This window comes from Tachyglossus aculeatus, chromosome 18 (genome assembly GCF_015852505.1).
Source record: "Tachyglossus aculeatus isolate mTacAcu1 chromosome 18, mTacAcu1.pri, whole genome shotgun sequence".
In the NCBI taxonomy this organism is placed as follows: domain Eukaryota; kingdom Metazoa; phylum Chordata; class Mammalia; order Monotremata; family Tachyglossidae; genus Tachyglossus; species Tachyglossus aculeatus.
In genome coordinates, this window is record NC_052083.1 from 16,859,896 (window position 1) to 16,887,558 (window position 27,663).

At 41.4% G+C, this 27,663-nt stretch overlaps 1 protein-coding gene across 1 annotated transcript in view; it reads right to left on the minus strand.

Annotated features, from left to right (window-relative positions):
• Nucleotides 1–27,663, minus strand: part of ABCA13 (ATP binding cassette subfamily A member 13) — a 249,825-nt gene that overhangs the window by 88,929 nt on the left and 133,233 nt on the right. The window contains exons 42-47 of the mRNA XM_038760086.1: nucleotides 20,303–20,552; nucleotides 13,788–13,877; nucleotides 10,264–10,333; nucleotides 8,497–8,615; nucleotides 4,840–4,927; nucleotides 590–698 (exon numbers count right to left, since the gene is read on the minus strand). Coding sequence (XP_038616014.1) covers nucleotides 590–698; nucleotides 4,840–4,927; nucleotides 8,497–8,615; nucleotides 10,264–10,333; nucleotides 13,788–13,877; nucleotides 20,303–20,552 — 726 coding nt within the window. The remainder of the gene's footprint in view (nucleotides 1–589; nucleotides 699–4,839; nucleotides 4,928–8,496; nucleotides 8,616–10,263; nucleotides 10,334–13,787; nucleotides 13,878–20,302; nucleotides 20,553–27,663) is intronic.

The window sequence follows — 27,663 nt, forward strand, 5'->3', positions numbered from 1 at the left end:
CTGAACACAGTTAAGTCAAAATATTTAAACTTCACCTTGAACCAATTCTGAAACAAGATGATTTGCTTAATTTAAAACCAATGTATAAAATGGAATGCAACATAGATATTTCTTCCACAGAAAGCAAAATTATCTTTACTGTCAGACACCTTATTATATCCATTTATTAGTAGACAAATAACTGCAAAGATCCCCATCATTCCTCTTATTCATATATACGACTTGCTGTCTGCTTCACTTTTCAAAACGATACTATCATTTGAAAAAAGCGATCATGGCAGTGTTTCCTAGTGGAAAGAGCACAGACTTGGAAATCAGAGGACCTGGGTCCTAATCCCAATTCTGACACTTGTCTGCTGTGTGACCTTGGGCAAGTCACTTAACTTCTCTGTGCCTCAGTTCCTCATTAGTAAAATGGGGATGAAATACTTGTTCTCCCTCCTATTTAAACTGTAAGCCCCAAGTGGATCAGGGACAGTGTCTGACCTGATTATCTTGTATCTACTCCAGATCTTAGTATTGGACTTAGCACATAGTAGTCACTTAGTGAGTACCATAATTATAATTATTTTGCAAAAAATATAGTTACCATACTGTCTCCAATTCACCGAAGGAGGTAAATGTTGCCACAGGATGAGGTTGTTTAGGTGATTTAAGTAAGACGGGAGTGAATGAAAACTCTTCTGGTTGTACCAAACCTAGAAAAGAGAGAAGATTGCCTGAACCTTGTTATAAAATTGAATTTCAAGATGAAAAAAGGAGACTCCTCAGATCTCTTATGACTCAAAGGACATCCAATTAAGTCAAGATGACTGAAAATGAGATATGAACTTCAGCCAGCAAACTTTCTGCTTCTCTCACGAAAAAGATGAACAATCTGTAAGACCATTTTCCAGCGAATAAAAGTGATTATTTCCCTATAATTATACTCTCATAGAGGATACGAATTACCAGTGTGACTTTTTTTTTCTTCCGGGTGAATGGGATTAGGTCTGCTGTGAATAAAATGTGCGGGAGACAGTTACTTAGTCATTCACTGGCCTGAAAGAAGCACTTTGGCCTGGGACTCCATGGTCTGTTCCCTTGTTATATCCCCTGTGATGCAATTCCCTAGAGTAGTGGTTGCTCAGCCTGTGCCAATTTGGCTTCTAATTCTGTTTTCTGCAACAGGGCTGGATTACCCATGTAACTAAACTTTCACTCGCGTGTGATAGAGAATGGGACCCGAGCAATCACATGCAATGAAGAAGAGGTTAAGCGTTCAAGAATCGGAAGCTATTATTGGTCAACCAATCAATGGTGTTTATTGAGCACTTCCTATGTTTAGAGCACTGTACTAAGTTCTTGGGAGAGCACAATGCAATATAATTAGCAGACATGTTCCCTGCCCTTAATGAGTTTACAATCTAGAGAGGGAGAATCTTTCTGGGACTGAGGGTGCAAGCTATGCCCGAAGCAAGGGCTGAATTCATCCAGGCAGTAGTTATGGAAGAGTTTATGATTTTTTTTATGGTATTTAAGTGCTTACTCTGTGCCAGGCACTGTACTAAGGGCTGGGCTAGTTAAGCTCCTCCTTTAGACTGTAAATTCGTCCTCTAGACTGGAAGCTCACTGTGGGCAGAGAATGTGCCTTTTATTGATGTGTTGTACTCTCCAAAGTGCTTAGTACAGTGTTCTACACACCTTAAGCGTGCAATAAATACAGCTGAATGAAAATATGATTGAATGAATGCAAGTTCATCAGGTTGGACTCAGTCCATGTCCCACATGGGGCTCATAGTCTTTAATCTCCAATTTACAGATGAGGTCACTGAAGCACAGAGAAGTTAACCGACTTGCCCAAGGCCATACAACAGAGAAGTGATGGAGCCGGGATTCGAACCCAGGTCCGCTGACTCCGAGACTCTAGCTCTTTCCACTAGGCCATGCTGCTTCTCTGGGTTTGCTGGTTCAAAGCACTGACCGGCCAAGGTTCTGTTCCGCAACCTCTACTCTCCTTGCTTGAGACTCCCACTCTCAGAAAGCTCATCCACCAATGTGCCTTCAGCTATCACCTTCATGTGGACAACTTCTAAATTGATGTTGCTAGCCCTCAACCTCTTGTCTGTCCTGCAATCCCACATCTACTGATGCCTCCAGTACATCCCCACATGCAGATCACTGTCAAATCCTTCTATTTTTACTGCACATTTTCCAGATCTTCCCTTATATTACCCTGCTACAAGCTCTGGTTTTTGGCATGGCTCAGCTAATACATAAGCTTCCTCACTGGACTCCTAGCCTCTTTCCAATTTAATCTATACCTCATGCCTGTAAACTCTAGACTGTAAGTTCCTCGTGGGCAGGTATGGTCTAGGGGAAAGATCAGGGACCTCGGAGTCAGAGGACCTGTGTTCTAATCCCATGTCTACCGTGTACCTGTTGTGTGACCTTGGACAACTCACTTAACTTCTCTGTTTCCTCATCTGTAAAATGGGAATTCTGTTCTCCCTCCTACTTGGACTGTGAGTCCCATGTGGGATCTGATTATCTTGTATGTACCCTAGTACTTAGTACAGTGCTTAACAAATATCACAATTATTATAGACATTCATCCGTCATTTCAGAACGTCCTTAGGTATCTGCCATCACATTCTCCTTTATTCGACTGTTTCATTAGGTAGCCCATCTGCACACTGTTGCTGGACCTTCATGCACTGTTGAGAGATGGGGCGGGGATTCAAGAGTTTCAAGAGAAACTTTTCATCAGGAGATGAAGAAGGCTTTTTCTTGAATAACGATTGTAATGATAACAATAATAATAATAATGGCATTTGTTAAGCACTTACTATGTGCAAAGCACTGTTCTAAGCCCTGGGGGGGATACAAGGTGATCAGGTTGTTCCACATGGGGCCCACAGCCTTAATCCCCATTTTACAGGTGAAGTAACTGAGGCACAGAGAAGTTAAGTGACTTGCCCAAAGTCACACAGCTGACAAACAGCAGAGCCGGGATTGTACCAAAAACTCAGATATTTAAAGACGGTTCCTTCACATGAGTTCTGAAGAATTTGTTCCCAAAGCAGAATTTAAATAAATTCCAGTACCTGGGCATAGAAGGTCGATTTCCAAATAAAAGGATTTGTCAGCATTAGGATACAAAGGGAAAAAGTAATTTTAATTCAGAAATTAAATTCAAATATAGAAATTATTTGTAAAAGGAAAATGAATATTTGAGAAGCCATCCAATGTCCACTAAAGCTCTTAAAAGTACATTTAAAAGGCAATAGAATTACAAAAGTTTATGTGCAATCTACTATTCTAGGGTTTCCCTACTTGAAAAAATTTCACTGAGTATTTTGTCATTAGGTAACCACACAAAATGAAAACCCAAGGGGTCAAATAATTCCAGTGTTTGATCTATGGGGTCTACTTTCCTGAAAAGCAGAGTGTGAATTGGTTTTAAACACATTAGAATTAGGTGAAATAATTTGAGAGACTTCAGTGGGAGATTTTCTGAAGTATAATGATTCATATGGAAATTTTTCATTTCTCTTCAGAAGTCTATGTAAATTGGACATTTACTGTCTTTCAGACAGGCCCTAAAGGTTGAAGTAAAAGACTGGTCATTAATTACTGAAAGGCTAATGCAATAATTTGACAAAACATTGGCCAAAAGCAGTTTCCATGAGGCATTTCAAATACCAGAACTCTCTGTGTAAAATCTACATGACACTGCTGATAATAATAATAATAATGATGGCATTTATTAAGCACTTACTATGTGCAAGGCATTGTTCTAAGTGCTGGGGAGGTTACAAGGTGATCAGGTTGTCCCACGTGGAGCTCACAGTCTTCATCCCCATTTTACAGAAGAAGTAACTGAGGCACAGAGAAGTTAAGTGACTCGCCCAAAGTCACACAGGTGACAGTTGGAGGAACCAGGATTTGAACCCATGACCTCTGACTCCAAAGCCCATGCTCTTTTCCACTGAACCACACTGCTTCTTTATGATGATCCTATGCTTTGAAGAAAAATCTCACGTAATTGTATTTATTGAGTGCTAACCATGTGCAGAGCATTACACTATGCAATTGAGAGAGTACAATATAACTATATTACAGTGTGGTATTCCCTACCCACACTCACTGGAAAATGATAACTTTCTTCTTGTCTTAGCGTCTGGGAAAATGCGTAACTAGAATCTTCAAATATTCTCCTTTTCCCTTAAATTATGAACCCCATGAAAACCAGGTACTGTGTCTAACCCAATTATCTTTTATCTACCCAATGCTTAGTACAGTGCATGGCACATATCTGTAATTTTATTTATTTGCACTGATGTCTGTCTCCTCCCCACCCTCAAGACTGTAAGATCATTTGGTACTGATGTCTGTTTCCCCCTTTTCTAGACTGTAACCTTACTGTGGGAAGGGAATGTCAGTTTATTTTTGTATTGTACTTTCCGGAGTGCTTAGTGGAGTGCTCTGCACACCGTGTGAGCTCAATAAATACGACTGACTGAATGAATTAATGAATAGTAATGCTAAACCAATATCAAAATTTTTATGATTAGTTATTACTGCTCCTTTGAATTGAATGAACAGTTGGGATTTTGTGTTCTTCATCAATATTGCAATTTCTTCATTGTTTTTGTGAGTTTTATTTTTCTTCCCGTGTATTGTTGCCCCTTTAGAATTTATGCTCCTTGTGGATAAAAAAATCATACAGATAAAACTTCATTAGAACTTCCTCAGCCACCAGTTCAAAGCCCCATATGAAAGCATAATAAATATGCAGTTATTTTCCAATTTCAATTCAATTGCCAGAATTCCATTTCAGTTTTAAAAGTACTTTACCTTAGCCAGTTTCTTCGTTCTGGATTCATGAAATATTGCTTCTTGACCTGAATGTGGTGGTTTTGTCCCAAAAGACCAGCCTCCAAGCCTAGAGACCATGGAAAATAGTCTTACGTCATCAATCAGGAGTCAATCATTTTCAATATTGCAGTAAAAAAAAAACTTTACAAAGCACATAGAAATCCCAAATAGATTTAGAGTTTTCAAGGGGTTAATGTATACTCATTTTCTCATCTGCAACATATTGATTTCAACTGAGCCAGATATTCTGCTTGAAGTCGCTAACCTGGAATTACAAAAGTGTATTCCTTTTGAAATTCAACAATAACATAGACACGTGTAACCCAAAGCTCACATCTCCTCCAAGAGACCTTCCCCTATTTTGCCCTCCCTTTCCCGGCTCCCTTTCCCTTCTAAGTTATCTATGCACTTGGATTTGTGACCTTTGGCATTTCCTATGCTCCCCACCGTCAAACCCACAACATCTTGTGTACATTTCTTTAATTTTGTATTATAAATTACTCATTTATATCAATGCCTGTCTCTCCGCCAAGGCTCGTTGTGGGCAGGGAAAGTGTCTGCCAACTCAGTTGTATTGTCCCTCCCAGGCACTTAATACAGTGCTTGCACATAGTAAGCAATAAATATCACTGATGATGAGAAGCAGCATAGCCTAGTGGAATGAGCCCGGACCTGGGAATCGAAAGATCTGTGTTCTAGCCCAGACTCTAGTGATTGTCTGCTGTGTGATCTTGGGCAAGTGACTTCAATTCTTCCGGCTTCAGTGCCCTCATCTGTAAAATGGGGATTCAGTACTTGTCCTCCCTCCTACTTACACTTTAAGGCCCAGGTGAAACAGGGACTGTGTCCAAAATGATTAAATGGTATCTAGCCCAGCACTTAGAAAAGTGCCTGACACATAGTAAATGCTTAATAAATACTGTCATCATCATTATCATTTGTATTATTATCAGAGAGAGAGAGACATCACATTTTTAGTGTCCCTGTAGGTTTTCTACTGCATATTTGGATCCATACATAAATAGGTTGATAGGTATAATTTGGTAGTTGTAATAATAATAATGATAATAATGATGGCATTTATTAAGCACTTACTATGTGCAAAACACTGTTCAAAGCACTGGGGAGGCTACAAGGTGATCAGGTTGTCCCACAGGGGGCTCACAGTCTTAATCCCCATTGTACAGATGACATAACTGAGGTACAGAGAAGTTAAGTGACTTGCCCAAATTCACACAGCTGACAATTGATTGAGCCAGGATTTGAACCCTTGACCTCTGACTCCAAAGCCCATGCTCTTTCCACTGAGCCACGCTGCTTCTCTAGTAGTTATCAAACTATTACAGTTACAGTTCTGTAATAGTTACAGAAGCTTCATATTTTGGAACAGGTACTAATTAGGAGGCTTACATTCTTCCCAGGCTCCCCTCATCATCATCAATCGTATTTATTGAGCGCTTTCTGTGTGCAGAGCACTGTACTAAGCGCTTGGGAAGTACAAGTTGGCAACATCCCCTGGTCTTAACAACATTAGGAAGCAAGCAATGCTAAAGTGGATAAACCTATTGACCAATACATCCCAGTAGATGATATCCATCTGTGGCAATGGGATACTTGGAGATACCATGGGATGGCAGCCTTCTTTGGCATCCTTCATCCAGATGGCTTTTGGTACGGGGTTACTGCTATGTATCTGTTGCTCTTAACCTTCCCCTCAGTACTTCCCCTCAGTGAGAAGCAAGTGGCTATGAGAAGCAGCGTGGCCCAGTGAAAAGAGCCCGGGCTTGGGAGTCCGAGATCATGGGTTCGAATCCCGACTTTGACACTTGTCAGCTGTGTGACTTTGGGCAGGTCACTTAACTTCTCTGTGCCTCAGTTACCTCATCTGTAAAATAGGGATTAAGACTGTGAGCCCCACGTGGGACAACCTGATCACCTTGTATCCCCCCCAGCACTTAGAACAGTGCTTCGCACATAGTAAGTGCTTAACAAATTCCATCATTATTATTACTTCATGCCAAAGAGAAATAGGGCCATTCGGCGTGCCCTGAGAAGTAAGGAGAAATGGCATGGCTTAGTGGATACAGCACGAGTCTGGGAGTAAGAAAGACCTGGGTTCTAATCCCAGCTCTGCACAAGTCTGCTGTGTGACCTTGGGCAAGTCACTTAACTATTCTGTGCTTCAGTAATCTCACTGTAAAATGTGGATAAAAGTGTGAGCCCCAGGTGGGACAAGGACTGTATCCAATCTGATTAATTTGCATAATCCCCAGTGCCTAGGACAGTGCTTGACACATAAAAAGCTCTTAAGTTTCATAATTATTGTTATTAAGTACATCATTCAAGTGTTGGTGCAGTTTAGGGAACTGTGTACCCAACAACATATTCTACAGGATCATTACACTGTCCTTTTCTGACACGGCATCCTCGACTATTAGCAATCCTTCAACTCTTCCATTTGGCCTGCTACAAAATCCTGCCAATTCAAGCGCTTAGTATAGTGCTCTGCACACAGTAAGCACTCAGTAAATATGACCGAGTGAATGCCATTTTTTCCCCAGCAACAGTGCCCAGATCCAGCAGTTTCTCTCCATCTTAACTGCTAACACCCTGGTTGAACCTCTGGTTTTACAAGACTTGGATTATTGCATTTGCCCCTCACTATTCCCCCAGTCTCTCTCTGCTCCAATCTATATTACACGTTGCTGCATGGATAATCTTCCTGAAAGAACACTCAATCCACATCTCTCCTCTCCTCAAAACCCTCCAATAGCCCCCTATGTCTCTCCACTTTAAATAATTCCTCCGAATCAGCTTCAAGGCTCTCCACCCTCTGGCCCTGTCTTACTTTCCTCCCACAAGGCCCCAACTTACTGTCTTTGTTCTTTCCAAGCCAACGTTGGAAAGCTGTATCTCACTCTAAATTCTCCCTCTGACCCCTTATTCCTGCTGTTCTTCCAGATGTGGAACTCTCACCATTCCCACATCAGGCAGACCACAACTCTTTCCACACTCAAATCCCTTCTTGAATCCCATCTCCTCCAACAAGCTTTCCCAGTTAATTTCCCAGGACCCTGAGTCATATCATCTTCTCAGCCAACTTATGAAATATTTACACCCTCGTTAGCAATCAATCAATTGTATTTATTGAGCGCTTACTGTGTGCAGAGCACTGTGCTAAGCACTTGGGAGAGTACAGTACAACAGACTCAATAGGTAGGTGCCCTGCCTGTAAGAAGCTCTGTGCCTGGAAGAAGCTTACAGTCTAGCATGCATATAGACGTTCACTTTAAGTTGCTGACTTCTGTAGCTTAAATGTTTTCTACATCTGCCTCCCCCATTACAGGACAAGCTTCTTGTGGGCAGAGAATGTGCCACTTCATTATTCCGTACTTCCCAAGTGTGGAATAATTACTATTACTATTACTACTATGACTACTCTGAAATCTACCTGAGAATCCCAAGCCCTGAAGCATTTATCTGTTTCAAGTTCCTCCTGATTCTACCACGGACAGTTTATTTCAAACAGGTTTCCAAAGGTTGGGGCAGAAACTTGGGAATATGGGGATTTCCTTTGAACAGTCTGCCGATTCCCAACTCCTGTGCTTCAGGAGACACTTTATGCGGTTCAGTTACCTTGGATTTTTCGAAGGTCTCAACACATATTCTTCCACATTGACTGCTGAAAGGTTTAAGAGTTTATGTCCTCTATTGTTCTTCAGATAGGGAACGCTGATAGTGTTATTTGGACACTTCTGAAATTTCAAAAAATAATCAGATAGAAACTTTTTTTAAGACCTCAACTGTGAGGTGGATATTTAGAGTTCGTTCTCCCTATGGCATTTTAAAGCTGAATTTTACACATTTCTAACATTCTCATTTTTCAATACATTATTCATGATTTTTTATGTTTCCAGATAGCTAAAATCTCTGTATCAGTCACCTGCATATCAGAGTCCCTTTGGATCTCTATGGCAACCCTATCAGTCAGTTTTGTTTGGGAACATCAAAACCTTTTGTGCCTACTGGCTTACAATGCTTTGTAGCAACTGAAAAAGCAGAAAGGACTTTTAGAGTCATGTTCGTCCATTTGATGGAGTTGAAAGGGGCAGTGATTAAGTGATTTAGAGAGATAGAGTCCGAATGGATGTGGATCTTTCTAAAGCGTCTGAAGACCCTAAATGGAAAACAAGTATCCTCTGCTAAAGAGGCATAAGGAGAATTGCGACAGTGAAGAGCTCGTAAGTGATTAGAGAAGCAGTGTGACCTGGTAGATGAAGAACAGGCTTAGGAGTCAGAGGACCTGAGTTCTAATCCCGGCTCTACCACTAGTCTGGTGTGTGGCCTTGGGCAAGTCACTTCACTTCTCTGTGCCTCAGTTCCCTCATCTGTAAAATGGGGATTGAGATGGTGAGTCCCATAAGGGACAGGGACTGAGTCCAACCTGTTGCCAACTTGTACTTCCCAGGTGCTTGGTGCAGTGCTCTGCACACAGTAAGTGCTCAATGAATACGAATGATTGATCTGGGCAAGTCACTTCAGTTCTCTGGGCCTTAGTTCCAACTGTAAAATGGGGATGAAGACTGTGAGCCCCGCGGGGGGCAACCTGATCACCTTGTAACCCCCCAGCGCTTAGAACAGTGCTTCATTCATTCATTCATTCCGTCATATTTACGGAGCGCTTACTGTGGGCAGAGCACTGTACTAAGCTCTTGGGAAGTTGGGAAGCAGCGTGGCTCAGCGGAAAGAGCCCGGGCTTTGAAGTCAGAGGTCATCGGTTCAAATCCTGGCTCTGCCACTTGTCAGCTGTGTGACTTTGGGCAAGTCACTTCACTTCTCTGGGCCTCAGTTACCTCCTCTGTAAAATGGGGATTAAGACGGTGAGCCCCACGTGGGACAACCTGGTCACCTTGTAAATTCCCCAGTGCTTAGAACAGTGCTTTGCACATAGTAAGTGCAAATTATAATTTAATTATTTAAATGCCATTATTATTATTATTATTATTATTATTAGCTTGTATCCATCCCAGCACTTAGTACAGTGCATGGCACATATTTAGCGCTTATTAAATACCATAATTATTGTTATTATTATAAAAGTACTGAAGGATGGCAAAGGATAAGCAGATTTTGGGAGATGCTCTACCAAATCTACACTCATAAATCACATACGTTTTCTGGCTTATGTAAACCATCTCAAGGGATTGAAAAACCCCTAGAATCTAGCGATGGAAAAACAAATGAACAAATAAATAACCCTTAACCAGAGACATCTGGGTAAACCTCGAAAAATAATATGTAGCTGTAATATTGAAATGAACAAATAAACTTTCTCTGCTTTTGCTATTCTCTGCTAGGGCTTTAGCTTAGGGAAAAGAAAAACGAATACATTTAATGACCTACCAAACATCCACATGAATCCTGAAACACTTCACGGGAACTGGGATCAGTTTGCCAGCATGAAATATTTTCTCTAATGAAATAGACAAAAAAATGAAACCACAGAGATGATTAAAGAGAGAAAAAAGCCATATTTATGTAACGGAGACTGTCATCAGATTAGACCACTGTTCAGTAGATAATGATCTCCCACTGGTGTGGAGGCCAAGTTATGACATTTATTTTCCCAGCTTGAGTTGCTGACTTGGTGACAATGTTTTATTGGAATGACAATATTTCTATTATATTAAATGATGCTCCTTTTGTAGGTTGTGCCAAGTCACCACAGGCATTCCATTAAGCAGCTTCTATGAGTCACATGGTTGAAGATCAGGTATCATCGGATATGCAAGGCAAAGAAACAACAACCTACTAATAAACATCTTATGTGGGGTTTGACTATGAATTTAATTATCATTTAAAAAACCAAACAAACAGCAAAGCTTTTGCAGTATAACCTATTAGAGTGAACAAGCTAAGATGTAAAAGGAAAGGGAAATGCAGGCTTTTATCAAATAATGAATACCGATTGCATATTTCCCTTGGCTACCATTTTTCAATTTCTGTTTTTTCTAGCTCAGTAGATCCTTTAATTCTTCTAAATGTCCTTCCTGAAGACTTGTCCAAACATTTAAATTACTGAAAGTAAGCACTCAATAAATACAATAAATTCCCATGTTCTACCCTTTTAGAATGGAAGAGAGCAAACTAGTTCAATAACTGACAAAATGACACTGTGGTTATGTGAAAGGGGAAATGGATCAGGAGATCCATCACTGAAGGTGTGACTTTTTTATGGCATTTGTTAAGCGCCCACTATGCACCAGGCACTGTACTGAGCACTGGGGTGGATACAGAGTGGGACACAATCCCGGTCCCACCTAGAGCTCACTGTCTTAATCCCCATTTTACAGATGAGGTAACTGAGGCACAGAGAAGTTAAGTAACTTGCTCTAGGTCACACAGCAGAGAAGTGGCAGAGCTGAGATTAGAACCCAGGTCCTCTGTCTTCCAAATGTATGCTCTTTCCACTAGACCACACTGCTCTGGAATTTGGATTCCCTAAACTTATACTCTCTTCTCTCCCACTATACCCCAGGAAGCACGCTTCTCTCCTCTCATGGCAACCTATTCACCGGGCCTTATTCTCATGTCCCTCATTACCATCCCTGTCCTCCGACTTCACTGGGAAAACTACAGCTTTTCCCATTTTCAAGTCCTTCTGAATGTACATCTTCTCCAGGAAGCCTTCCCTGATTAATCTCTCATCACCACACCTTATTTCCCCAACTCCCGCAACTTGAGCACTTCCATATCACTTAAACACATATTCCTACCCCCATTGCATCTGTGCACACATCTTTTTACTCTATTGCTTCCTCCTACCCAAAATTCATTTCAGTATCTCTCTCCCCCTTAAGGGCATGGACTGTGTCTTTCAACTCAGTTGAAATTTCTTAAGTCGTAACTAAGAACTCAATGTACATTACTGATTGTTTCCTTGAATTCTGAAAGTTAAATGGACGTATAAAAGTGGCCAACCACAATTGATGCACTAATTCTGCAACCAGAATGGATTAACATGAAAACTTACAAAAGAATACGAAGAGCTAGCTTCCAGGGAATATCTTGGCATTATCCCTGATTCCTTGTTCCCTTTCAACTCTCCAGTCTAATCCATTGTTAAATCCTATTGCTTTTCCCTCAATCAAACATATTTCAATCAATTGTATTTACTGAACACTTACTGTGTGCAGAGGACTGTACTAAGCACTTGGGAAGGTATACTATTATAGAGTTGGTAGACATGTTTCCTTCATACACTGAGTTGCCCGTTGTTGGGTAGGGACCATCTCTACATGTTGCCAACTTGTACTTCCCAAGCACTTAATACAGTGCCCTGCACACAGTAAGCGCTCAATAAATATGATTGGATGAATGAATGAATGAGTTTACAGTCCAGGTCCACCATTTCCCTCTACCCAAATGGCCACAAACCTGGTCCAAGCAGTAGTCAAATCTCAGTGTGACTATTGTATTGGACTCTCCTGCCTTTTCCTCTTTCCATTTTGTCCCTTTCTCTGGTCCGTACTTCATTCTGCCACTCATGTCAACTTTCTAAAATGTCATGCTGCACATATTTCTTCACTGCTGTAAAATCTCCATTAATCAATCAGTGATATTCATTGAGCACTTGCTGCATGAAGAAAACTCTACTAAACACATGGGAGAATACAATACAAAAGAGTTGTTCAACATATTCCATGCCTACAGGAATTAACAGTTTCAAGAGGAGCTTTGACACTTCTGACCATTGGCTTTAAGACACTTTGGTCAGCTGTCTCCCTTTGGCCTAACTCCTCCCTTCTCCTTGGAAGAGCAGCGGCCTACTGGTAAGAAAAGGGGCCTGGGATTCAGAAAAAATAGGCTCTAATCCTGGCTCCACCACACGCCTGCTGTGTGACCTTGGCCAAGTCACTTAATCTCTCTATGCCTCTGTTCTCTCATCTGTAAAATGGGAATTTAATGCTTTTTCTCCCTCCTACTTAAGACAGTGAGACTCACGTGGGACCTAATTATCTTGTATCTACCCCAGGACTTACTGCAGTGCTTGGCACATAGTAAGCTCTAACAAATACCACTGTTGTTATAACATAATTAAAGTCAACTTTAATTTTGGTCCTATTGTGGACAGAGAGAATGCAAAACTGCTGTTCACCAAATCTGCCCCCCACCCACCGCACCAGTATAAGGCAGCTTCCCGTGAAGCTTGAGGAAAAAATGTTAGCAATGAAAGTAACTGCTTCTTTGCCTAGCAGGAATGAAAGACATGCAATTTATTACCATAGGATACTGGACAACAGAAAATAATCAATAGGGAATGGATAAAGTAATGGTTGAACAATCCATACTTTGTTAAGCATTTAGTACAGTATATGGCACATAATAAATGCTTAACAAATATCATTAAAAACAAAACACAAAAACAACAACAAAAAAACCCTGGATGTCACATTGGCATCACTCTCCCTATTCCAAACCTTATTCTGGATTTCTCAGTTTAATTTTCTGTTCCTTTGTTTATTCAATGCATTGCTGGACGACTGTACTAAGCACTGAACTAAGTGCTTGGAAAGTACAAGTATATTACCTCGGTAAGCAGAAATCAGTTGTTAGCATGGAAGTCCTTCAGTATCCAAGGTCCTTTTTGAGTGAAGTGATATGGTAATGGATACTTTCACCTCTCCAGCTCCTCTTTATACTGAGTAAATTGAATGCTAGCAATAATTTAATTCTTTTATCATTATTATATAATATGAATATTAAAATGGGAAAGTCAGTGATTATTAAGCAATTTGTTTTGGGTCATTCTATGTGGTAATAACTGTTCCTACTGGCTTGCAATTTTGTTTTCAAATGGCATCTTAGTTCATGATGTAAATGAACAAAAACTGAAAAACAAAAAAAGGTTCACCATTCACACTTACTTCTTTTGTTTTACAGATGCACAGAGCTGATCCTGGGGTCCAAAGTGTCTCAGTAGCACACGGGAAAGATCTACATCATCATTTTCACTGCTGCTTGTGGTAAAAAGAAGGGAGATACGTGAAATGATAATTAGAAGTTCACTTACTGCAGAGGCTAACAGAGGGGCAATTTTACATCTTATTCTACTCTCCTGAGGAGGCTGCAGTAAATGACTCCTGTTAGCTCACAATAGAAACAATAGAAAAGATAACTGAAGGAGTGCAAGAATTTATAATCCAAGTTTGACCCAGGACTCTACTACAATATATACAATAGCAGAATTATCATTGATGTGCAGACAGCCTAAGTGATATTGATGATCACCATCCAGCCCCAGATCCCAAAATTAACATTCATTCCTTTATTCAATCGTATTTATTGAGTGCTTACTGTGTGCAGATCACTGTACTAAATGCCTGGGAAAGTACACTACAACAATAAACAGACATATTCCCTGCCCAAGATGAGCTTACAGTGTAGAGGTGAGGAGACAGATATTTAAGTAAGTGCTTTGGGGTTAGGAGGTGGGATGAAGAAGGGAGCAAGTCAGGGCAATGTGGAAGGGAGTGGGAGAAGAGGAAAGGCGGGCTCAGTCAGGGAAGGCCTCTTGGAGGAGAAGCGCTTAGTACAGTGCTAAGTGCTTAGTACAGTGCTCTGCACATAGTAAGCGCTCAATAAATACGATTGATGATGTGCCCTCAATAAGGCTTTATATGAGGGAAGAGTAATTATTAATTTAAAGAAGGGTGAGTAATAACTGAGAAGCAGCATGGCTCAGTGGAAAGAGCACAGGCTTTGGAGTCAGAGGTCATGGATTCAAACCCAGGCTCCACCAAATGTCAGCTGTCTGACTTTGGGCAAGTCACTTAACTTCTCTTTGCATCAGTTACCTCATCTGGAAAATGGCGATTAAAACTGTGAGCCCCCCGTGACACAACCTGATCACCTTGTAACCTCCCCAGTGCTTGGAACAGTGCTTTGCACATAGTAAGCGCTTAACAAATACCATCATTATTATTATTATTATTATTATTATTATCTGTTGGATTTGAGGAGGGAGCACGTTCCAGGCCAGAGGCAGGACTTGGGCAAAGGGTCAGCAGTGAGATCATCATCATCAATCGTATTTATTGAGTGCTTACTGTGTGCAGAGCACTGTACTAAGCGCTGAGATGGAGGCACATTGAGAAGGTTAGCATTAGAGGAGCCAAGTGTGTGGGCTTGTTTATAGTAGGAGAGTAGCGAGGTGAGGTAGGAGGGGGAAAGGTGGTTGAATACTCTTGGTGACTCTTCATTACAGACGGCATGGCCACAGAAGGCAGAATCAGTACTAAACATCAGGTCTCCTCTTTTGGGTTTTTTTTTTCTTTTTAACGGTATTTTTTAAGCACTTACTATATACCCCAGGCACTGTATTAAGCACTGGGGTAGGTACAAGCTAATCAGGTTGGACACAGTCCATGTCCCGCATGGGACTCACAATCTTAACCCCCATTTTACAGATGAGGTAAGTTAGTCACAGAGAAGTTAAGTGCCTTGCCCAAGGTCACACAGCAGACAAGTGGCAGAGTCAGGTTTAGAACCCAGGTCCTTCTGACTTCCAGGCCTGTGCTCTAGCCACTAAGCCACACTGCTTCTCGCATGCCTCCTGTGTCCAAGAGTAAGGTTGTGCCTGGTGGGCCAAAAACAGAGCTCATATGCATTCAAAAAAGAGTTGGAAAGGATGATTTAGTCTTAGGGTCCCTCTGACCTGGGGTCTCCAGAGGCTTCATCTGGCTCTGTTCATGACAGTGTAAATCAAATACCCTTCTTCATGCAAAAAGAAGGACGTTCTCTCTTCTTCTCTCCCACGTTCCCTCAAGCTGGATTAATTCTTGGTTTCAGAAAGTAATTCCTCACCTCCTACCAGCACCCCCTTTGATTGCCAGCTACGCAGATCGTTCAGGCCACTGAAGAGTGGGGGAGGTAAAATGATGTAAGGGGAGGACAGGATGTAAAAATAATTTTGATATTTTTTCTTCTAATTCATTCATTCATTGTCCTATTTATGAGTGCTTACTGTGTGCAGAGAAATGTACCAAGTGCTTGGGAGAGTACAAAATAACAATAAACAGAGGACAGGATATAAAAATAATTTTGATATTTTTTCTTCCAATTCATTCATTCATTGTCCTATTTATGAGTGCTTACTGTGTGCAGAGAAACATACCAACTGCTTGGGAGAGTACAAAATAGCAATAAAAAGAGATATTCCCTGCCAACAATGAGTTTACAGTCTAGAGGACAAGCTTACAACCAACTTATTCGCTGTACCTCGACCTCCTCTGTCTCGCTGCCCACCACTCACCCAAATCCTGCCCCACAATATCCAACTGACTCTCCTCTCTTTCAAAGCCTTATTAAAACTTGCATCTCCTCCAGGAGGCCTTCCCAGACTACTTTTCACTTTCTCCACTCTATATTATCCCACTGCCTGTTCAGCACTTCCATACCAACTACTCACTTAAGTCCTGACAATTCCTTGTAATGTTTGCATACCTTTCTTTATCCTCTATCATTTCCTCCCACCTGTAATTTATTTTGGTCTTTGTTTCCTTTGCTAAATTATTAACTTCTGGAAGGAAAGGATTATATGTACTCTCCCAAATGCTTACTACAGTGTTCTGCCCTCGGTGGGCACTGACTGATTGGACAACTCCATTTTCCAAATTGCTTACTTCCTCGAAACAGATTTCTACTTAGCAGCAGACTTTCATGGCTTTCTCTGTCCTTCCCACCTCAGTCTTTCCCTAACATCTCTCCCCATATCTGCTCACCCTCATCCACTCTGCCATTAGGTACTGATCCCTCCCCGGCCCCAAAATCTAACTCTCCCCTGGCCCAAAGAGCTGAAAAGGCACACATATTTTAAGGCTGGACCCCACAAACTCTTTCTTTACCTAGACCCCTTTACTGAAGAAGTACACTAATGGAAAGAGTTCTCGCACATAATAAGAAATGCAGAATGATTTAATAAAATGTAAGACTCCGGTAGATTCCAGTGAGTCTAATATAGATTACTTGCAGATTCAGCCAGAGACAGGGAATGGCGTGAGATACTGAAATTTCCCATTGAAATCTTAGTGACAGCCATGAGGTATGATCTATAAGCCAAAGAACTTTGAAGTTTCTAGTACGGCATAAGGCATTTTTGCAAGTGAAAATAAATTTGTTCCCCTGAAATGTTGCTTATGTAAAAGGTACATGTTGTTTGTGACATCTAGGGGGAATGTTCCTCTCTAGTTTCTGCAAAAAAAAGACCAAGAGCTTATTTTAAGGAGGGTGAAGTAAACTTCCAATGAAACTGTTTCCGGTTCTAAAAATGTTCCAAATAAAATAACTAAAAACTAGCACAAGAAAGCTGGGGTTTTTTTTTCCTCGTACAAAGTTTCACAAACCTGGTTTTTTTTAAAGTCTCAGAAAAGGTAGCCATCTGACGTTACAATTATCCAATCCTAATGAGGCCAGTGTTAGTCCCTGCTCTAGTTAACCCCTTTGAGGGTGCCGCCTTGAGCCTGAATCTTTCAGGGATTCATTTCCAAGGAGGCTCCGCTCTCCAATGACCCCATCACCAACAAACCCAGGAGCTCTAGCTTTTCTTGGTTTTCAATTTCATTTGGAGGGCTTTCCTTAAGAGGGGACAGCAGCATGACCTAGAGGAAAGAATATGGGCCTAGGAATCAGAAGACTTGGGTTCTAATCCCAGCTCCGCCACTTGTCTGCTGTTTGACCTTGGGCAAATCACTTAACTTATCTAGGCCTCACTTACCTCATTTGTAAAATGGCTGTTGAGACTGTGAGCCCTGAACTGTGTTCAACCTGATTAACTTGTACCCCAGTGCTTAGTACAGTGCCTGGCACATAGTAAGAACTAAACAAATATTACTTTAAAAAAAAAAAACCTCCTGAGAATTAAGTATAAATTAAGAAACAAAGTAGAAATCCACATATTTCACCCGAGAGAAAAGGAGTGAAAGAGCACATCTATCTCTCTAGATTGTAAACTCCTTGTGGGCAGGAATATTGTCTACCAGCTATGTCATACTGATCTCTCCCAAAGAGTTTTGCACATAGTACACGCTTAGCAAATGCCATTAACAAAAACTAAACAACAACGAGAGTATGTGCTCAAACCACTAATTAACTGACTGCTTGCTCCTTGGATCTCCCTGCTACCTATCACAAACAATTCCCCCATCTCTACTACTCATGGAAGAGCTGAGGAATTGGGGATTCTTGATGTCATGCAAGACTGGAATCTGCTCAGCCCTGCACAGTGTAAGAGATTCTTCTTCTCAATCTATCCATGACATTTATTGCGTGATTACAGTATGTAGATTGGGTTGTTAAACGATCAGCATGGTAAGGTAGGAGGATAGGAGGGTGAGGGCTGACTGAGTGCCTTAAAGCTGATGGTAAGAAGTTTCTGTTTGGTGCAGTGGTGGATGGGCAACCACTGCAGGTTTTTGAAGAGTGGGGAGACACGGATTGAACTTTTTTTTAGGAAAAGGTTATGGGCAACAGTGTGAAGGAGAGGGGAGAGACAGGAGGCAGAGATGTCAGTGAGAAGGCTGATGCAGCACTCAAGGTGAGACATAAGAGCTTGGATAAGTGTGGTAGCAATTTGAATGGAGAGGAAAGGGAAATAAGTAGCAAAACAGGACAAAATATGGGGTGGTAGTAGTAGTAGTCGTCAGTCAGTCAATCATATTTATTGAGCGCTTACTGTGTGCAAAGCACTGTACTTGGGACAGTACAATGCAACAATAAACAGACACATTCCCTGCCCACAGAAAGCTTACCATCTAGAAGGGGAGACAGACATTAATAGGAATTCATAAGTTACAGCTATGTATGTCAGTGCTGTGGGGCTGGGAGTGGAGATGAATAAAAGGAGCAAGTCAGGGCAATGTGGGAGGGAGTGGGGGAAGAGGAAAAGGGCTTAGTCAAGGAAAGTCGCTTGTAGGAGATGTGGCTTCTAAGGCGCGGAGAGTAATTTTCTGTCAGATATGAGGAGGGAGGGCAACAGGCTGGCAGTGAGATTGATGAGCTTGAGTTACATTGAGAAGGTTGGCATTAGAGGAGCAAAGTGTGAGGCCTGGATTGTAGTAGGAGAGTAGTGAGGTGAGGTAGGAAAGGGCAGTGTGTTTGAGTTCTTGGAAGCCAGTGGTGAGGAGTTTCTGTTTGAGGCAGAGGTGAATGGGCAACTGCTGGAGTTCTTGATTAGTAGGGAAACATGGCCTGAAAACTTTTTTTAGAAAAATGATCCAGGCAGCAGAGTGAAGTATGGACCAGAGTGGGGACAGACAGGAGGCAGGGAGGTCAGCAGGGAGGCTGTTACAGTAATCAAGATGGGATAGGATAAGTGACTGTATTATCGTGGTAACAGTTTGGATGGAGAGGAAAGGGCTGATTTTAGCGATGTTGTGAAGGTGGGGCCAACAGGATTTGGTGATGGAATGAATGTGTGGGTTGAATGAGAGGAGGCAAGGATAACACCAAGGTTACAGGTTTGTGAGAAAGGAAGGCATGGTGGTGCCGTCTCTAGTGATGGAAAAGTCAGGGCGGAGTATAGGGTTTGGATGGGAAGATAAGAAGTTCTGTTTGAGACATATTAAGTTTGAGGTGATTGGAGGACATCCAAGTAGAGATGTCTTGAAAGCAGGAGGAAATGTGAGACTGCAGACAGGGAGAGAGATCAAGGCTGGAGAGGTAAATTTAGGAATCATCCACATCGAGGTGGTAGTTGAAGCCCTGTGAGTGAATGAGTTGTCCAACAGAGTGGGTGTAGATGGAGAATAGTAGGGGACTCAGAAGTGAGCCTTGAGGGACACCCATAGTTAGGGGGTGGGAGGCAGATGAGGATCCCATGAAAGAGACTGAGAATCAGCAGCCAGAGAGATAGGAGGAGACCCAGGAGAGGACAGTGTCAGTGAAGCTGTGTAGCAGAAATAATGATAGCCATTTAAAAAGCCTGGAATATATCACAGTCAAAGGGTGGAGGGAATATAAAGGATTATTTAAAATAAAAATAATGAACATTATTTAACATAGGATGATCTGATCCTCAAATAAAAGACAATTTTCACCTAAAAAAAATTTATGATAGTTAATTTTTCACTTGTTCTATTGTTGGAAAATGTACCTCCTTGCCTTTGTGCCTTTCCTTCCCCTACTTTGATTTTTAGTCCCTAGAGGGACAGGAACAAAATGTTCATCCTGTGTTTTCCCTAGCACTGAGTAGAATGCTTGATATAAAGTAATTCCTTAATAAAAGCTATAAATGCTAGTAATAGTAATAACAAGTAATAACAAGAATTATAACTAACCTGGAAAATATCACAGTCGGGGGACGGCAGATATAAAGAATTACTTTAAGTAAAAATAATGAACATTATTTAACATAGGATCAATAAAAAGAAAAGACAATTTTCACCTAAAAAAATAAGTTTCTGCACTTCCATAGTGCCCCGGGGTCAACCTGAGGGAGGGATATTCAATCTCCAGGGGTTTCACCATGAACAAGGCCATCGCCAGGGCGACAAAGAGGACGGGGAGACCGATGTCTGAGAGGGTGCCCTTCCAGCCCCTCCTTGTGTGATGGAACCGTTTCCTCAGGAGTGCAACCATCTGGTTGAGAAGCACACATTCCCCTGGAGGAGGTTGCGTCCTCATGAAAAGGTCACCTGCAGAAGGATAAGGAGATAAACAAGAGCATTTTAGAAAACCTCAACAAACCTATTGGATAAAGTATTTCCAGCTACACGGACCTTTTTCACCAAATCCTTAGCTGTTTTAGACTTGAAGCAACTTGAGGGCAGGGCCTATGTCTTGTAATTATGGGATTAACTCTTGATTTCCATAAAGACATTTCTCACTTGGGGTATCATGGCAGGCCAACGATACCATCCCAGAGCACTTTCTTTCCAAAGTTGGTAAAAAGGGCAGCAGAGCAAAGAGACTCCAGCTCTAAAGCCTCAGAGCATACAGTAATAATAATAATAATAATAATAATAATGATAATAATGGTATTCATTAAGCATTTACTATGTGCCAAGCGCTGTTCTAAGCTCTGGGGTGCATACAAGGTCATCAGGTTGTCCCACGTGGGGCTCACAGTCTCAATCCCCATTTTACAGATGAGGTAACTGAGGCACAGAGATGTGAAGTGACTTGCCCAAAGTCAAACAGCTGACAAGTGGCAGAGCTGGGATAGGAACCCGTGACCTCTGACTCTCAAGCCTGCGCTCTTTCCACTAAGTCACGCGAAAGATCTTCCCAGAGGCGGCACGAATTGAAGGGTGGACAGAAGGAAGCCCAAGGAATGAAATCTAGAGCCCAGGGGACACTGAATGGGACCGGAACTGTATCTAATCAGAATGTCTATTTTCTACTAGATTGTAATCTCGTTAATAATTAATAGCAATAACTGAGGTATTTGTTAAGTGCTTTCTATGTGCCAAGCACTGCACTAAGCAATGGGGTAGATAGAAGATAACCAGATCCCACATGGGGCTCACAGTCTAAGCAGGAGGGAGGATTTCTGAGTCGAAACAAACTCTTTCAAAGGAATATTTTAATCAATGTAGACATCAAAGACTTGCCCCAACCAGCGAAGACTTCGGTCAACTTCAGCATTGGCTTTGGAATGAACGGGTCATCGAGTTTAAATCAACATGGTACCATTTTTTTTTTTGCATACGTATTTAAAAATGATCAATTCCATATGCAAAACCCGTGCACCACTGCCAAGAGGAATTGGTAGCAGAGCATCACAAGAAGAGTACTTGAGCAAAGAAACATCTCTGGCACCTAAACATCCTCTCATGGCTCTACCCTATGGGGTGAGCCTCTTTGTGCAGGTTGCCAAATGGCAGACTGCCAAGAGGAATTGAGAACTGGCCAACCTTCGCGAGCCCAGCCATTCACACGATTAAAGGAGTCTGCAGAGTCCAGTTTCCAAGCAAATCCCATCAATCTTACTAGGAAGCCATCACTCCTGACAGGAAGCTGAGGCAGAAGGCTAATAGTAAAATGAAGAATGACGATGAAGAACTGGTGTTAGCATGGGGGTGGCAACAGTATAGGAAAGTAAGTTGACATTTGGAGATTATAGCAATTGGGTCTGAAGAGACTCAGCCCCAATCTATTTATCACCCATATGGGTAGCCCCAGGAATTGATGGCTTATTCATCAACCTCTCCAAAGGACCTTTTACCATCATGCCAAAATGGAGGTGGTCCAAATCCCATTGCCAAAGGGAGACTGACTATTCCAGGCAGTAATAGTTTGAATGAGAAGAAATCATTCTCCATGGGGTTATGCAGAGCAATCAAAAGAGACCCCACAATAATGGATTAGGGAAGGAAAGGTTCTCCTTTGAGAAAGAAAAAAAAAATATGTGGCTCCAAACTCCCTAGTTTCCATGATTTAAGGCTAAATAAACTTTGACCTATCTCTACCTCAATGACTACTCAAACATAAATTTTGTCTTCTTTTCTCTCTCCCCAACTACTTTTTATGGTATTTATTAAGCATTTACTATGTGTCAAGCACCACTCTAAACACTGGGGTAAATATAAACGTATCAGAATGGACACATGGGGTTCACAGTCTAAGTAGGAGGGAGTAGGATTTAATTCCCATTTTACAGTTGGGCAAGCTGAGGCCCAGAGAAGTTAAATGACTTGCCCAAGGTCACACAGCAAGTGACAGAGATCATAATAGTAATCATGATAGAATTTATTTTATTTTTTTAATGGTATTTAAGCGCTTACTATGTGCAAAGCACTGTTCTAAGCGCTGGGGTGGATACACGGTGATCAGGTTGTCCCACGTGGGGCTCACAGTCTTAATCCCCATTTTACAGATGAGGGAACTGAGGCACAGAGAAGTTAAGTGACTTGCCCAAGCGCTTACTATGTGCAAAGCACTATTCTAAGCACTGGGGAGGTTAACATGGTGATCAGGTTGTCCCATTGGAGGCTCACAGTCTTCATCCCCATTTTACAGATGAGGTAACTGAGGCCCAGAGAAGTTAAGTGACTTGCCCAAAATCACACAGCTGATTAGTGGTGGAGCCAGGATTTGAACCTATGACCTCTGACTCCAAAGCCTGGGCTCTTTCCACTGAGCCAAACTGCTTCCCAGCCAATGGTTAGGAATGCTTTGAAGAAAATGCTGGATATGAAAATGCATTCGAAAGCTTAATTTCCATGTGAATTTCTAAAAAAAAGTTTTCTTGTTGTTGTTGTTTTTAAAGCAACCCCATATAAAAGCTCCAACCTTAAATTTCCTGTGGATGCAACAAGGCAGTTGTTCTGGAGTTTTCCTAATTTAATTGGGATTCTGCCTGCACAAAGTGATGAAGAGAGGAGGAGCTTAAAGAGAGAGGCGCTTAAAGAAAACTAGGTGGAAGAAGTTATTCTGTTTCTAGGCAACAGCCCACTTCTTTAACTCCTTCCCACTCGATCCATTCATCTTGGAAATCCTTCCTTTCTTTCTCCTGGACGAGACCCATCTATCTATTTCTTTTACTCTTCCCTCTCTTTCCTTGAGGTTTTTCCCGCTTTTCTTTGATCTCCCTTTCCTGTCAAAGGCTCTTGATCTCAGAATGCATCAAAATGGGAAGGGACTTTTATTACTCTATCAATCAGTCAATCAATAGTGTTTATTGATTGATCTGTGGAGAACACCGTGCTTAATGGGAAAGCTCAATAGAGTAGTTTGAAACAGTGTGGCCTAGTGGATATAGCATGGGCCCAGGAGTCAGAAGGATCCTATTAATAATAATAATAATAATAATAATAATGGCATTTATTAAGCACTTACTATGTGCAAAGCACTGTTCTAAGCGCTGGGGAGCTAACAAGGTGATCAGGTTGTCCCATGGGGGTCTCACAGCTTTAATCCCCATTTTACAGATGAGGTAACTGAAGCCCAGAGAAGTTAAGTGACTTGCCCAAAGTCACACAGCTGACAGTTGGCAGAGCTGGGATTTGAACCCATGACCTCTGACTCCAAAGCCCGTTCTCTTTCCACTGAGCCACGCTGCTTCAGTATCTCACCTCTGCTTCATGTCTGCTGTGTGACCTTGTACAAGTCACTTTACTTTTATAGGCCTCAGTTATCTCATCTATAAAATGTGGATTAAGACTGTGAGCCCCACGTGGGACATGGACTGTGTCCAACATGGTTATTTTGTATCTACCCCAGACCTTAGTATAGTACAATTTGACACACAGTAAGAAGTTAACAAATACCATAAAAAAATATAGATGCTATCCCTGTCCACAAGGAGCTTACAGTACCTTCATAGGTTTAGGAGGAGAGAAGGGATGTGTTTAAGCCTGAGTAAACTTTGAAGCATTATCTCAAGGTGAGGAAGTCCTGAAAATAATACTGATTGAAGTTAAAATATTAACAGGAAAGAATGCTTGAAAAAGATGGTTATAATAGAGGTTGGGGCTTTAAAAGTTAGAAAATAGCATCAAATCAGATTTTTTAAAATCATTACAGACATTCCCAAGTGCTTAATACCATACTCTGCACAGAGTCCATGCTTAATACTATTACTACTACATGTTGAGTTCTGTCACTCAATCATAGTACAAGTTGGCCTCTTACAGATAGGGAAGAACAGGAAAGATACATATGCAGGGGCTAGGATGGGGCTTCAGATCTTGAGACAAAACATTCAGGCCCCCCAAAATTAAAGCCTTAAAGTTTTAAAGTATGGCCATATATAATAATAACGGTATTTGTTAAGCACTTACTATGTGCAAAGCACTGTTCTAAGCACTGGAAGGGATACAAGGTGATCAGGTTGTCCCACATGGGGCTCACAGTTTTAATCCCCATTTTACAGATGAGGTAACTGAGGCACAGAGAAGTTAAGTGACTTGCCCAAAGTCACACAGCCGACATTTGGCGGAGAAAGGATTTGAACCTATGACCTCCAACTCCAATGCCCACACTCTTTCCACTGAACCATGCTGCTTCTCCAGGGGAAAATGCATACAGACCCTACAACCTACTGCATCTTTTGGTTCATGCTTCTGTTTTAGACACCATGTTTTACTAACCCTTAAAAGGTATAATAATCATACTTCATCTGTCAGTTTGTTAGAAAAACCAAGTGCACCCCTCGCTTTGTTTGAAGGGAAATATAGCCAATTAAAAGAACACTTCCACAGTTGCCTTGTAGCCAGGGTTTCAAGTGATATATAGTTATTACACACATTTTATCATTGATTCAATTCTCCACAAGTCCTAGTAATAGCAGCAGGCTGAATATAAAAACATCACATTTAAATGGCTTTAGGGATTTTGTAGGGGGCAATTAGCTAATAAACTGATCATGAATTACCATCCCCAAAAGAGAATCAAAGAATCATTAGGGTGGAAGGCACCTTCAGAAGCCATCCACACTCCAGGCTATCATGGCTTTACAGAGTCTCAACTCCCTGGGATAGTTCTACCCCACTCCTGTTAGGACACTGATAATACTTTCCCAAATTTCTACCAGATAACAATCATTCCCTTAGCACTTTGGGAGGTTCGGAGAGGCAGCTGATAAATTACACCCTAATGACATTTAAGAAAGAAACTGCCCCTTTATGTCTCTTTATTTAGCGGCAGAATATTACCAATTAAGAGAGAAGGTAGAGCCTTTAGGGCAGCCTTAAAAGAGTACTCATGAGTATTCTCAACTGTTGGTCTCTATCCCTCCTCTTCAGGAAACTCATTTCTTCCCAAAAGTCCCCAAGCTCCAGAAGATTTTGAGATTTTGCCCTTTGAGGGCAGTTTAAGGAGTTGATGGGATAAACTTTCTCCTCACTTTGATAAACATATTTTAACACATTCAAAAACAAGGAAACTGAGGCAAATAAAGCAAAATTGTTTTTTTTCAAAAGGCCACTCAGCAAATCATCTTTATCACTTTCTGGAGGCAATTTCCAAGACAGCAGAAGATAACAGAAAAAGAAGCACCACAATTAGCTCCGTTAATAGTTCTTCTTTTACAATCTAAGGTTCCCTGAGGCAGAGCATCCTGCCTAAAACAGTTGGCATCCTGTCTAAATAAGCTCCCCACAACATTGAAAACAGCATCAGTGCCTCCATTATATGACTAAGATCTGTTTGCGTATTTTTCCTACAGAACTTTCTTTTTCAAACTAAAACCATCTCTAAATAGAATGGGGGATTGTACATAAATGTATCTATAAGGTGATCTCAGAAACTGGAAAAGATGATAGAGCAGCATTTGCAGTTCAGGACAAATACGATGCACCTATTTCAAAGTCCTTTGTTTTCTTAAAGAATTTTTAGGCTTACAACACTTGACCAACATACATCCAATTGGCTACTTAATGTCTTTGTTGAATTCACTCAAGCTCTAAGGATTGCATAAGCAGAGAAGATTAGTAGCCTCGGGTAGCCAATATAGCAATTAATCAATCAGTGGTATTTATTGAGTGCTTACTGCATGCAGAACACAGAACTAAGTGCTGGGAAGAACACAATACAGCACAGTTGGTAGACATGTTCACTGTCCACATAAGCTTACCTTACAGACAATAGCAATAAAGTATGATCATTAGCACAAACAATCAAGACCCCAGAGCCCATTAAATTGAAGCCAAATATACTTTAAAAAATAGCCATTTCAGATTTAAAACTCTCAAAATCTTCCTAAACACATGGAAATTCACATTTGAATCAGTTTAAAAGGCATGCCACTCGCATCCTTTTCTAAATGAGATAGGATTCCATTTGAAGAAACTGGAATTTGACCAGCAAGTTCTCACCTATTCGTTGCCGGAGACTGATCACCTTTAGATTCCGCAACGTGTTGTACTTTGATCCGCTGCCCCAGAATTCCTTCCACACTCTGCCCTCCCACTGATGATGACGTTTGGGCTAGAAGCATTTGATTCAGTCTAGGTCAGCGTTACCATTTTGTTTTGAAAACTGGGTTCCAGTCTGGCACCTTGCTGTAAACCTCCTGCTGATTCAGGTGGGGCAAGAACCTCTGACAGCCAGAAACTGAGCTAAGCACTCCGCATCTCCTGCACAGAAGTTACTTCTTGAGGTTAGAGGCCTTTCCGTATTAAGCCCTATTTTTCCCAGTTTCTTCTCCTTTCCTTCTCCCTTCTGCGTCATCTATGCACTTGGAACTGAGACCTTTGAGCCTTGGAAATCTGTCCCATCCTCAACCCCACAGCACTTATTATATGCATATCTATAAATTATGCATTAAAACTGATTTATTTATATCAATGTCTACCTCCCCCTTTAGACTGTAAGTTCATTGTGGGCAGGGAACATTTCCACTAACTCTGTTGTAATAATAATAATAATAATAATGTCATTTGTTAAGCACTTACTATGTGCAAAGCACTGTTCTAAGCACTGGGGGGGAATACAAGGTGATCAGGTTGTCCCACAAGGGCTCACAGTCTTAATCCCCATTTTAAAGATGAGGTAACTGGGGCCCAGAGAAGTTAAGTGACTTGCCCAAAGTCACACAGCTGACAAGTGGTGAAGCTGGGATTAGAACCCATGACCTCTGGCTCCCAAACCCTTGCTCTTTCCACTGAGCCACTCTGCTTCTCTGAGCCATGCTGCTTCTCTCTCTGCCTCTACTCTTGCAAGCACTTAGAAAAGTATTTGAATACAGTAAGGACTCAATAAATAGAATTGATTGACTGCTCGATTGATAGAGGTGTGTGTAGATTGGTGTTAGAGGATTAAGTGTGAGGGCTAGGAGAGAAGTGAGAGCTGATTGAAAGCCTT